The 13,165-nt window shown below is 55.7% G+C and overlaps 1 protein-coding gene across 1 annotated transcript in view; it reads left to right on the top strand.

Moving 5' to 3' along the window:
- The window catches only part of LOC147118182 (myosin-7-like), a 157,938-nt gene that overhangs the window by 132,423 nt on the left and 12,350 nt on the right, over positions 1-13,165 (top strand). The window contains 4 exon segments of the mRNA XM_085984285.1: positions 3,477-3,601; positions 6,800-7,108; positions 8,995-9,198; positions 10,179-10,304. Of these exon segments, the coding sequence (XP_085840411.1) occupies positions 3,477-3,601; positions 6,800-7,108; positions 8,995-9,198; positions 10,179-10,304 (764 nt within the window).

Raw genomic sequence — 13,165 nt, 5'->3', positions numbered from 1 at the left:
TTCTCTGCCACAGAGGGCGGTGGAGGCCAGTTCATTAAGTATATTCAAGAAAGAGTTGGATATATTTCTTAAGGCTAAAGGGATCAAGGGATATGGGGAGAAGGCAGGGACAGGGTACTGAATTTGGATGATCAGCCATGATCTCATTGAATGGCGGAGCAGGCTCGAGGGGCCGAATGGCCGACTCCTGCTCCTATCTTCTATGTATTATGGCTGATCAGCGACCTCATCTCCACTATCCCGCCCGATCTCCATATCCCTCGATTCCCCGAGAGTCCAAAAAGCTATCGATCTCCGCCTTGAATATACTCAAAGACTCAGCATTCACAGCCCTCTGGGGCAGAGAATTCCAAAGATTCACAACCCTCTGAGTGAAGAAATTCCTCCTCATCTCAGTCCGAAATGGCCGACCCCTTATCCTGAGACTGTGACCTCTAGTTCTAGACACTCCAGCCAGGGGGAAACAACCTCTCGACATCTACCCTGTCAATCCCCCGAAGAATTTTATACGTTTCAATGAGATCACCTCTCATTCTTCTAAACGCCAGAGAATAGAGGGCAGGTGTGTCACAGTCTGGAAAAAAGAGTTTGGATTAGACCCCCCAGCTTGCCTGAGGGTTGACGTAATAAAACTCACTCCGCACTTGGTTTGAATATAAAGTAAGGTTTTAATCAACTTGTTTCAAAACATGGAGGTCTAGTTGCACTTCACTAGTTCCTGTCTTACAAAATGTCCCTGTGCAAGCTGGGCCGAGTATTTAGACTCCTTGGACGGCGCCACCAGCTGGCCGTCCAGCGTTAGTTCATGAGCCGTTTCTTTATGATGATGAGATTTATAACAAGGGTGAAAGGTCATTTTCTGACCCCACTGCTCCGACCCATCAGAGGTAGCAACCAGCAATGACTGGGGTTATGGAGTGAACCAGGCGGCTATTTTGTACACAGCAAGATTCCAATGAGCTGAATACCCATTTTGGTGGGATGGGTTGAGGGGTGAATGCTGGCCCAGGACAATCTTCTTCCCAATAGTGTCCCCTGGAATCTTTGAATTCCACCTGAGAGGGCCAATGCGGCCTCGGTTTAACATCTCATCTGAAAGACGGCTCCTCCAACAGTGCGGTGCTCCCTCAGTACTGCCCCTCCGACAGTGCGGCGCTCCCTCAGTACTGCCCCGCCCGACAGTGCGGCGCTCCCTCAGTATTGCCCCTCCGACAGTGCGGCGCTCCCTCAGTACTGCCCCTCCCGACAGTGCGGTGCTCCCTCAGTACTGCCCCTCCGACAGTGCGGCGCTCCCTCAGTACTGTCCTCCAACAGTGCAGCCCTCCCTCAGTACTGCCCCTCCGACAGTACAGTGCTCCCTCAGTACTGACCCTTCGACAGTGCGGCGCTCCCTCAGTACTGACCCTCCGACAGTACAGTGCTCCCTCAGTACTGACCCTTCGACAGTGCGGCGCTCCCTCAGTACTGACCCTCCGACAGTGCGGCTCTCCCTCAGTAGTGACCCTCCAACAGCACAGCACTCCCTTAGTACTGCCCCTCCGACAGTGCGGCACTCCCTCAGTACTGCCCCTCCCGACAGTGCGGCGCTCCCTCAGTACTGCCCCTCCGACAGTGCGGCGCTCCCTCAGTACTGCCACTCCGACAGTGCGGCACTCCCTCAGTAATGCCCGTCCGACAGTGCAGCGCTCCCTCAGTACTGCCCCTTCGACAGTGCAGCGCTCCCTCAGTACTGCCCCTCCGACAGTGCGGCGCTCCCTCAGTACTGCCCCTCCGACAGTGCGGCGCTCCCTCAGTACTGCCCCTCCGACAGTGCGGCGCTCCCTCAGTACTGCCCCTCCGACAGTGCGGCGCTCCCTCAGTACTGCCACTCCGGCAGTGCGGCACTCCCTCAGTGCTGCCCCTCCGACAGTGCAGCGCTCCATCAATACTGCCCCTCCGACATTGCGGCGCTCCCTCAGTACTGCCCCTTCGACAGTGCAGCGCTCACTCAGTACTGACCCTTCGACAGTGCAGCGCTCCCTCAGTACTGCCCCTCCGACAGTCCGGCGCTCTCTCAGTACTGCCTCTCCGACAGTGCGCGCTCCCTCAGTACTGCCCCTTTAACCGTGTGGCGCTCCCTCAGTACTGCCCCTCCAGACAGTGCAGCATTCCCTCAGTACTGCCCCTCCGACAGTGCAGCATTCCCTCAGTACTGCCCCTCCGACAGTGCGGCTCTCCCTCAGTATTGAACCCCCGACAGTGCGGCACTCCCTCAGTACTGCCCCTCCGACAGTACGGCGCTCCCTCAGTACTGCTCCTCCGACAGTGCGGCGCTCCCTCAGTACTGACCCTTCGACAGTGCAGCGCTCCCTCAGTACTGACCCTTCGACAGTGCAGCGCTCCCTCAGTACTGCCCCTCCGACAGTGCGGGGCTCCCTCAGTACTGCCCCTCCGACAGTGCGGCGCTCCCTCAGTACTGCCCCTCCGACAGTGCAGGGCTCCCTCAGTACTGCCCTTCTGACAGAGCGGGGCTCCCTCAGTACTGCCCCTCCGACAGTGCGGGGCGCCCTCAGTACTGCCCCTCCGACAGTGCGGGGCACCCTCAGTACTGCCCCTCTGACAGTGAGGAGCTCCCTCAGTACTGCCCCTCAGAGAGTGCGGCGCTCCCTCAGTACTGCCCCTCCGACAGTGAGCGCTCCCTCAGTACTGCCCCTCCGACAGTGCAGTGCTCCCTCAATACTGCCCCTCCGACAGTGCAGTGCTCCCTCCGTACTGCCCCTCCGACAGTGCGGCGCTCCCTCAGTACTGCCCCTCCGACAGTGCAGGGCTCCCTCAGCACTGCCCCTCCGACAGTGCGGCGCTCCCTCCGTACTGCCCCTCCGACAGTGCGGTGCTCCTTCAGTACTGCCCCTCCGACAGTGCAGCGCTCCCTCAGTACTGCCCCTCCGACAGTGCAGCGCTCCCTCAGTACTGCCCCTCCGACAGTGCGGGGCTCCCTCAGTACTGCCCCTCCGACAGTGCAGCGCTCCCTCAGCACTGCCCCTCCGACAGAGCAGCGCTCCCTCAGTACTGCCCCTCCGACAGTGCGGCGCTCCCTCAGAACTGCCCCTCCGACAGTGCAGCACTCCCTCGGTACTGCCCCTCCGACAGTGCGGCGCTCCCTCAGTACTGCCCCTCCGACAGTGCGGCGCTCCCTCAGTACTGCCCCTCCGACAGTACGGCGCTCCCTCAGTACTGCCCCTCCGACAGTGCGGCGCTCCCTCAGTACTGCCCCTCCGACAGTGCAGCGCTCCCTCAGTACTGCACCTCTGACAGTGCGGCGCTCCCTCAGTACTGCCCCTCCGACAGTGCGGCCCTCCCTCAGTACTGCCCCTCTGACAATACAGCGCTCCCTTAGTCCTGGGCTGTCTCACCAAGGGGGTGGGGGCGAGACGGGGGAGACAGAGATTGAAACCGGCTGGGCCAAGCTGACATCGTTCTCTTGCTTCCTTTTCCAGAGGAGATCTCGGACTTGACGGAACAGCTCGGCGAAGGCGGGAAGAGCATCCACGAGTTGGAGAAGATCAGGAAACAGCAGGAGCAGGAGAAACAGGACCTGCAGAGCGCCCTGGAGGAGGCTGAGGTAGGACACCTCACCAACACACAACCACACAGAGCAGGAGAGGTCCAGGCTCCATCCATGGCCTGTGCTGGGTTAGCCTGACCCAGCCAGGGAAGCTGCAAGCGAGGGGGACAAGGGGTGCCAGGGTTCCTGCCCCTGATCGGTATCTAACCCGTGCTGTACCTGCCCTGGGAGTGTTTGATGGGACAGTGTAGAGGGAGCTTTACTCTGTATCTAACCCGTGCTGTACCTGCCCTGGGAGTGTTTGATGGGACAGTGTAGAGGGAGCTTTACTCTGTATCTAACCCGTGCTGTACCTGCCCTGGGAGTGTTTGATGGGGACAGTGTAGAGGGAGCTTTACTCTGTATCTAACCCGTGCTGTACCTGCCCAGGGAGTGTTTGATGGGACAGTGTAGAGGGAGCTTTACTCTGTATCTAACCCGTGCTGTACCTGCCCTGGGAGTGTTTGATGGGACAGTGTAGAGGGAGCTTTACTCTGTATGTACCCCGTGCTGTACCTGCCCTGGGAGTGTTTGATGGGACAGTGTAGAGGGAGCTTTACTCTGTATCTAACCCGTGCTGTACCTGCCTTGGGAGTGTTTGATGGGACAGTGTAGAGGGAGCTTTACTCTGCATCTAACCCATGCTGTACCTGCCCTGGGTGTGTTTGATGGGACAGTGTAGAGGGAGCTTTACTCTGTATCTAACCCGTGCTGTACCTGCCTTGGGAGTGTTTGATGGGACAGTGCAGATGGAGCTTTACTCTGTATCTAACCCGTGCTGTACCTGCCCTGGGAGTGTTTCATGAGACAATGTAGAGGGAGCTTTACTCTGTATCTAACCCGTGATGTACCTGCCCTGGGAGTGTTTGATGGGGACAGTGTAGAGGGAGCTTTACTCTGTATCTAACCCGTGCTGTACCTGCCCTGGGAGTGTTTCATGAGACAATGTAGAGGGATCTTTACTCTGTATCTAACCCGTGATGTACCTGCCCTGGGAGTGTTTGATGGGGACAGTGTAGAGGGAGCTTTACTCTGTATCTAACCCGTGCTGTACCTGCCCTGGGAGTGTTTGATGGGGACAGTGTAGAGGGAGCTTTACTCTGTATCTAACCCATGCTGTACCTGCCCTGGGAGTGTTTGATGGGACAGTGCAGAGGGAGCTTTACTCTGTATCTAACCCGTGCTGTACCTGCCCTGGGAGTGTTCGATGGGACAGTGTAGAGGGAGCTTTACTCTGTATCTAAGCCGTGCTGTACCTGCCCTGGGAGTGTTTGATGGGACAGTGTAGAGGGAGCTTTACTCTGTATCTAACCCGTGCTGTACCTGCCCTGGGAGTGTTTGATGGGACAGTGTAGAGGGAGCTTTACTCTGTATCTAACCCGTGCTGTACCTGCCCTGGGAGTGTTTGATGGGACAGTGTAGAGGGAGCTTTACTCTGTATCTAACCCGTGCTGTACCTGCCCTGGGAGTGTTTGATGGGACAGTGTAGAGGGAGCTTTACTCTGTATCTAACCCGTGCTGTACCTGCCCTGGGAGTGTTTGATGGGATCGTGCAGAGGGAGCTTTACTCTGTATCTAACCTGTGCTGTACCTGCCCTGGGAGTGTTTGATGGGGACAGTGTAGAGGGAGCTTTACTCTGTATCTAACCCGTGCTGTACCTGCCCTGGGAGTGTTTGATGGGACAGTGTAGAGGGTGCTTTACTCTGTATCTAACCCGTGCTGTACCTGCCCTGGGAGTGTTTCATGAGACAATGTAGAGGGAGCTTTACTCTGTATCTAACCCGTGCTGTACCTGCCCTGGGAGTGTTTGATGGGGACAGTGTAGAGGGAGCTTTACTCTGTATCTAACCCGTGCTGTACCTGCCCTGGGAGTGTTTGATGGGACAGTGTAGAGGGAGCTTTACTCTGTATCTAACCCGTGCTGTACCTGTCCTGGGAGTGTTCGATGGGACAGTGTAGAGGGAGCTTTACTCTGTATCTAAGCCGTGCTGTACCTGCCCTGGGAGTGTTTGATGGGACAGTGTAGAGGGAGCTTTACTCTGTATCTAACCCGTGCTGTACCTGCCCTGGGAGTGTTTGATGGGACAGTGTAGAGGGAGCTTTACTCTGTATCTAACCCGTGCTGTACCTGCCCTGGGAGTGTTTGATGGGACAGTGTAGAGGGAGCTTTACTCTGTATCTAACCCGTGCTGTACCTGCCCTGGGAGTGTTTGATGGGACAGTGTAGAGGGAGCTTTACTCTGTATCTAACCCGTGCTGTACCTGCCCTGGGAGTGTTTGATGGGATAGTGTAGAGGGAGCTTTACTCTGTATCTAACCCGTGCTGTACCTGCCCTGGGAGTGTTTGATGGGGACAGTGTAGAGGGAGCTTTACTCTGTATCTAACCCGTGCTGTACCTGCCCTGGGAGTGTTTGATGGGACAGTGTAGAGGGTGCTTTACTCTGTATCTAACCCGTGCTGTACCTGCCCTGGGAGTGTTTGATGGGACAGTGTAGAGGGAGCTTTACTCTGTATGTACCCCGTGCTGTACCTGCCCTGGGAGTGTTTGATGGGACAGTGTAGAGGGAGCTTTACTCTGTATCTAACCCGTGCTGTACCTGCCTTGGGAGTGTTCGATGGGACAGTGCAGAGGGAGCTTTACTCTGCATCTAACCCATGCTGTACCTGCCCTGGGTGTGTTTGATGGGACAGTGTAGAGGGAGCTTTACTCTGTATCTAACCCGTGCTGTACCTGCCTTGGGAGTGTTTGATGGGACAGTGCAGATGGAGATTTACTCTGTATCTAACCCGTGCTGTACCTGCCCTGGGAGTGTTGATGGGACAGTGTAGAGGGAGCTTTACTCTGTATCTAACCCCGTGCTATACCTGCCCTGGGAATGTTTGATGGGACAGTGTAGAGGGAGCTTTACTCTGTATCTAACCCGTGCTGTACCTGCCCTGGGAGTGTTGATGGGACAGTCTAGAGGGAGCTTTACTCTGTATCTAACCCGTGCTGTACCTGCCCTGGGAGTGTTTGATGGGACAGTGTAGAGGGAGCTTTACTCTGTATCTAACCCATGCTGTACCTGCCCTGGGAGTGTTTGATGGGGCAGTGTAGAGGGAGCTTTTACTCTGTATCTAACCCATGCTGTTCCTGCCCTGGGAGTGTTTGATGGGACAGTGTAGAGGGAGTTTTACTCTGTATCTAACCCTGTGTTTGTTGCCCATCTCCCAGGCCACACTGGAGCACGAAGAGGGGAAGATACTGAGGGCCCAGCTGGAGTACAACCAGATCAAGACAGACATGGAGCGGAAGCTGGCGGAGAAGGAGGAGGAGATGGATCAGTGCAAGAGAAACCAGCAGCGGGTGGTGGATACTCTCCAGACCTCCCTGGAGTCTGAGACCAGGAGCCGCAACGAGGCGCTGAGGGTGAAGAAGAAGATGGAGGGCGACCTCAACGAGATGGAGGTCCAGCTCAGCATGGCCAACCGCCAAGCCACCGAGGCACACCGGCTACTGAAGTCCCTCCAGGGCAGTCTGAAGGTACGGGATTTGTTACTGCGCTGTTCCTCTGTGCGTTCCCTGTTTGCTTGTTGAAGTCCCCTCTCTAGAGAATTGAGTACATATATCAAGGCTGACGCTCCCCGGTGCCCAGTAATGAGGTAGAGCTGTACCGTCAGAGGGGCAGTACTGAGGGAGCACTGCACTGCAGGAGGGGCAGTACTGAGGGAGCGCCGCACTGTCGGAGGGGCAGTACTGAGGGAGCGCTGCACTGTAGGAGGGGCAATACTGAGGGAGCACTGCACTGTCGGAGGGGCAGTACTGAGGGAGCACTGCACTGTCGGGGGGGGCAGTACTGAGGGAGCACCGCACTGTCGGAGGGGCAGTACTGAGGGCGCGCCGCACTGTCGGAGGGGCAGTACTGAGGGAGCGCTGCACTGTCGGAGGGGCAGTACTGAGGGAGCACCGCACTGTCGGAGGGGCAGTACTGAGGGAGTGCTGCACTGTCGGAGGGGCAGTACTGAGGGAGTGCTGCACTGTCGGAGGGGCAGTACTGAGGGAGTGCTGCACTGTCGGAGGGGCAGTACTGAGGGAGTGCTGCACTGTCGGAGGGGCTGTACTGAGGGAGTGCTGCACTGTCGGAGGGGCAGTACTGAGGGAGCGCCGCACTGTCGGAGGGGCGGTACTGAGGGAGTGCTGCACTGTCGGAGGGGCAGTACTGAGGGAGCGCTGCACTCTCGGAGGGGCTGTACTGAGGGATTGCTGCACTCTCGGAGGGGCGGTACTGAGGGAGCACTGCACTGTTGGAGGGGCTGTACTGAGGGAGTGCTGCACTGTCGGAGGGCCAGTGCTGGGGGAGTGCTGCACTCTCGGAGGGGTGGTACTGAGGGAGCACTGCACTGTTGGAGGGGCTGTACTGAGGGAGCGTCGCACTGTTGGAGGGTCAGTACTGAGGGAGCATCGCACTGTCGGAGGGGCAGTACCGAGGGAGCGCCGCACTATCGGAGGGGCAGTACTGAGGGAGCGCTGCTCTGTCGGAGGGGCAGTACTGAGGGAGCGTCGCACTGTCGGAGGGGCAGTACTGAGGGAGCGCTGCTCTGTCGGTGGGGCAGTACTGAGGGAGTGCTGCACCTTCGGAGTGGCATTACTGAGGCAGGACTGCGCTGTCGGAGGGGCAGTACTGAGGGAGCGCTGCACTGCTGGAGGGGCAGTACTGAGGGAGCTCTGTATTGTCGGAGGGGTGGTACTGAGGGAGCGCTGCACTGTTGGAGGGGCAGTACTGAGGGAGCGCTGCACTGTCGGAGGGGCAGTACTGAGGGAGCGCTGCTGTGTCGGAGGGGCAGTACTGAGGGAGCGCTGCACTGTCGGAGGGGCAGTACTGAGGGAGCGCTGCTGTGTCGGAGGGGCAGTACTGAGGGAGCGCTGCTGTGTCGGAGGGGCAGTACTGAGGGAGCGCCGCACTGTTTTAGGGGCAGTACTTAGGGAGGACTGCGCTGTTGGATGGCAGTACTGAGGGAGGACTGCACTGTCAGAGGGGCAGTACTGAGGGAGCGTTGCACCGTCAGAGGGACCTTAACAATAAGCCCCCTTAGTTGTACAGAACGAAACTGTCCTCTGACCCCATTCCTCAGCCCTGGATTGTCAAAAATGCAGCTGCCTCGTCCCAAATCCACGTTATCAGTTTGATTGAAAAGCCTGCTGCTCGGTGTAGAACCTTGCTGCACCAGTACGTTCTTTCAGGTCAGACCCCTGCTGGGTACAGTAAATGAGAATTGATCCATTACCTACCGTTACCAAGTATTAAGGTCCTATGTTGTCCAACTTCTCTCATTCAGCTGAGTCCCCTGCTGGGTACAGTGAATGAGAATTGATCAGTGACCTACAGTTACCAAGTATAAATGTCCGATGTTGTCCGCCTTCTCCCGCAGGACACCCAGCTGCAGCTGGACGACGCCCTGAGGGGCAACGATGACCTGAAGGAGAACATCGCCATCGTGGAGCGTCGCAACATCCTCCTGCAGGCGGAGCTCGAGGAGCTCAGGGCCATGATAGAGCAGACTGAGCGAGCCCGCAAGTTGGCGGAGACAGAGCTGATCGAGACCAGCGAGAGGGTCCAACTCCTCCACACGCAGGTACGCATGCGTGGGATCCAGCACACCCTCTGCTTAATCACAGAAATCACAGAAGCCCCACAGTGCAGATAGAGGCCATTTCGGCCCATCGAGCCTGCACCGACACATATCCCACCCAATCCCCGTAACCCCTACACATATCCCACCCTATCCCCGTAACCCCACGTATTGAATCCCCCTAACACTAAGGGTCAATTTATCATAGCCAATCAACCTAACCCGCACATCTTTGGACTGTGGGAGGAAACCGGAGCACCCGGAGGAAACCCACGCAAACACGGGGAGAATGTGCAAACTCCACACAGACAGTCACCCGAGGCCGGATTCGAACCCGGGTCCCTGGCGCTGTGAGGCAACAGTGCTAACCACTGTGCCACCGTGCTCCCTCTAGGCTCCCTCTAGTCCCCTAACGCTCCCATCAAAACCCATCCCTCTCGTCCCCTATCTCCCACAAACTCTTTCTGTCTCTCTTTCTGTCTCACCCATTCATTCCCCTTTTCCTCTCTAACTCGTTTCCTTCCCGCTTCCTCTCCAAGGCTTCCTCCATTTTTCTCTCTCCCTCCCCCTCCCTCCCCCTCTTTCTTGCTCTCCCCTCCCCCTCCTTGTCTCTCCCTCTCTTCCCCTCCCTGCTCTCTCTCTCTCTCCCTCTCCCCTGTTGCTCCCTCTTTACCCCCTCGCCACTCACCCTCTCTCCCCCTCTCTTCCTCCCCTCCCTCTCTCCCCTCTATGTCCCCCTCTTCCTATCTCCTCCCTTCCCCCCTCTCTCTTTCCCCCTCTCTCCCTCCCTGAGATCTCCGCTCCCCCTCATCTCCCCCCCCCGTACCCTACTGTCTTCCTCCCTCAGGGACAAGTAGGAGCGACAACTCCCAATGCATCCAAGCCCCAGTCACTCCCCGAAGAACCAACCCAGAACCAGACCCTTCGAGGAGGGGAAATTCCTCAGCCTCACTGTGTGTTTTCTGTCCTTTTCGCTCCCCCAGAACACGAGCCTCATTAACCAGAAGAAGAAGCTTGAAGGGGACATCAACCAGCTCCAGTCGGAGGTCGAGGACTCAATTCAGGAGTGTCGCAATGCGGAGGAGAAGGCCAAGAAAGCCATCACTGACGTGAGTCCGCGAGAGTGGGGGTGGGGGGGGGGGGTGGGCGGGAGCTGGGTGTGGGGAACGATCCCGGGGGAAAGGCCGGAAAACGTTTCCTCGTCCCAATATTCAGGGGCCTCCACGCGGGCAGCTCGCCTCCCTCCCTTCAAAGCCCCCCCAAGATGCCCCTCAGGGGAGATGAGGGGAGGATGAGGAGGAAGGGTGGCTGATGCTGGGGGCTTGTGAGCAATCCCGGGACTAGGCCCACTCGGGGCAAATGGATTTCAATGTAGGCAGAGGCGAGGCCATCCACATAGGACCTAAAAAGGACAGAGCAGGTTGTCATAAATCGCAACTTCTACAAGAAGTAACTCAGGAAGTACTACTGAACGGCCAGCTGAGGGCGCCGTCCGAGGAGTATAAATACTCGGGCGTGGGCCCACCTTGGCCAGAGACAATCTGGAAACAGGAAGCTAGTGACTACTAACTAGACCTCCATGTTTTGTTACAAGTCGATTAAAGCCTTGCTTTATGTCCAAGCAAGTGCGTAGTGAGTCTTTATTACGTCATTTGTTACTTTCTAAATGATGAAAAGCTAAAAACAGTGGAGGTCCAAAGAGACTCGGGGGGACCCAGGTACATCGATCATTAAAATGTCATGAACAGGTACAGAAAATAATCAAAATGGCTAATGGGATGTTGGCCTTTCTATCTAGAGGACTAGAATACAAGGGGGTAGAAGATATGCTACATAAGAAGGGTAGGCCATTCAGGACTGAGATGAGAAGAAATTTCTTCACACAGAGGGTGGTGAATCTTTGGCATTCTCTACCCCAGAGCGCTGTGAGGAGGATGCAGAGAAACTCCAGCATGATTTGGACAGGTTGGGTGATTGGGCAGATGCAGTATAATGTGGATAAATGCGAGGTTATCCACTTTGGTGGCAAAAACAGGAAGGCAGATTATTATCTGAACGGCAATAGATTGGGAGAAGGGGAAGTGCAAAGAGACCTGGGTGTCCTTGTGCACCAGTCGCTGAAGGTAAGCATGCAGGTGCAGCAGGCGGTTAAGAAGGCAAATGGTATGTTGGCCTTCGTAGCGAGAGGGTTCGAGTACAGGAGCAGGGATGTCTTGCTGCAGTTGTACAGGGCCTTGGTGAGACCACACCTTGAGTATTGTGTGCAGTTTTGGTCGCCTTATCTGAGGAAGGATGTTCTTGCCATGGAAGGAGTGATATACCTATCAATTCATTCCATGAAAAGCGACGAGTTAAGATAGTAACTATAGGTTTTTATTGGCTAAATAACAGAGCCCACCCTCGTGGGCGATCGGTTCCAACAAGGGAGAATACTAGCCAAGCGGTCACCTTTATATCTGGGCAAGCAGGCGGAGCCATGGGCGGAGTCAGCTGAGGTAAGCCCAGGTATAGCAGTGTGCGTGGCAAGAGGTAACCTTGTGTAGCGATAACAACAGTGTAAACAGTGATAACAACAGTGTAACAATAGTGAACGGTTGTGAACGGTAACAGTGGTTTACCACAAGGAGTGCAGCGAAGATTCACCAGGCTGATTCCTGGGATGGCAGGAATGACGTATGAGGAGAGATTGGGTCGATTGGGCTTATACTCGCTGGAGTTTAGAAGAATGAGAGGGGATCTCATTGAAACTTACAAAATTCTAACAGGACTAGACAGACTAGATGCAGGAAGGATGTTCCCGATGGCGGGGGAGTCCAGAACCAGGGGTCACAGTCTAAGGATAAGGGGTAGGCCATTTAGGACTGAGATGAGGAGGAATTTCTTCACCCAGAGAGTGGTGAACCTGTGGAATTCTCTGCCACAGAGGGCGGTGGAGGCCAGTTCATTAAATATATTCAAGAAGGAGTTGGATATATTTCTCAAGGCTAAAGGGATCAAGGGATATGGGGAGAAGGCAGGGACAGGGTACTGAATTTGGATGATCAGCCATGATCTCATTGAATGGCGGAGCAGGCTCGAGGGGCCGAATGGCCTACTCCTGCTCCTATCTTCTATGTTTCTATGTTAAAATACGAGGGGCAAAGAGACGGTATGAGAATAGAAGGCCAACCAACATAAAAGGGAATCCGAAAGTCTTCTATAGGCATATAAATGGGAAAAGGGTAGTAAGAGGAGGGGTGGGGGCAATTCGGGACCAAAATAGAGACCTTCGCATGGAGGCAGAGGGCATGGCTGAGGTACCAAACAAATACTTTGCATCTGTCTTCACCAAGGAAGAGGATGTTGCCATAGACATAGTGAAGGAGGAGGTAGTGGAGATACTTGATTGGATAAAAATTGATAAAGAAGAGGCATTGGAAAGGCTGGCTGCACTTAAAGTAGATAAATCTCCAGGAGCGGATGGGATGCATCCTAGGATGCTGAGGGAAATGGGGGAGGAAATCGCGGAGGTACTGGCCATAATATGCCAATCCTCCATAGATACGGGGGTGGTGCCAGAGGAGTCATAGAGTTTTACAGCACAGAAAGAGGCCCTTCGGCCCATCGTGTCTGCGCCGTCCATCAATCCCTGTCCAGTCTAATCCCATTTTCCAGCATTTGGTCCATAGCCTTGTATGCAATGGCATTTCAAGTGCTCATCCAAATGCTTCTTGAATGTTGTGAGGGTTCCTGCCTCTACCACCCTTTCAGGCAGTGAGTTCCAGACTCCAACCACCCTCTGGGTGAAAAAGTTCCTCCTCAAATCCCCCCTAAATCTCCTGCCCCTTACCCTGAATCTATGCCCCCTTGTTATTGACCCCTCTACTAAGGGGAAAAGTTCCTCTTTACCTACCCTATCTATGCCCCTCATCATTTTGTACACCTCAATCAGGTCCCCCCTCAGCCTTCTCTGCTCCAAGGAAAACAACCC

The sequence above is a fragment of the Somniosus microcephalus genome, chromosome 4, assembly GCF_052327205.1.
Source record: "Somniosus microcephalus isolate GS21.2 chromosome 4, FLI_Smic_1.0, whole genome shotgun sequence".
NCBI lineage: Eukaryota > Metazoa > Chordata > Chondrichthyes > Squaliformes > Somniosidae > Somniosus > Somniosus microcephalus.
Note: the sequence above shows the minus strand (reverse complement) of the source record. Positions and strands in the feature narration are given on the sequence as shown.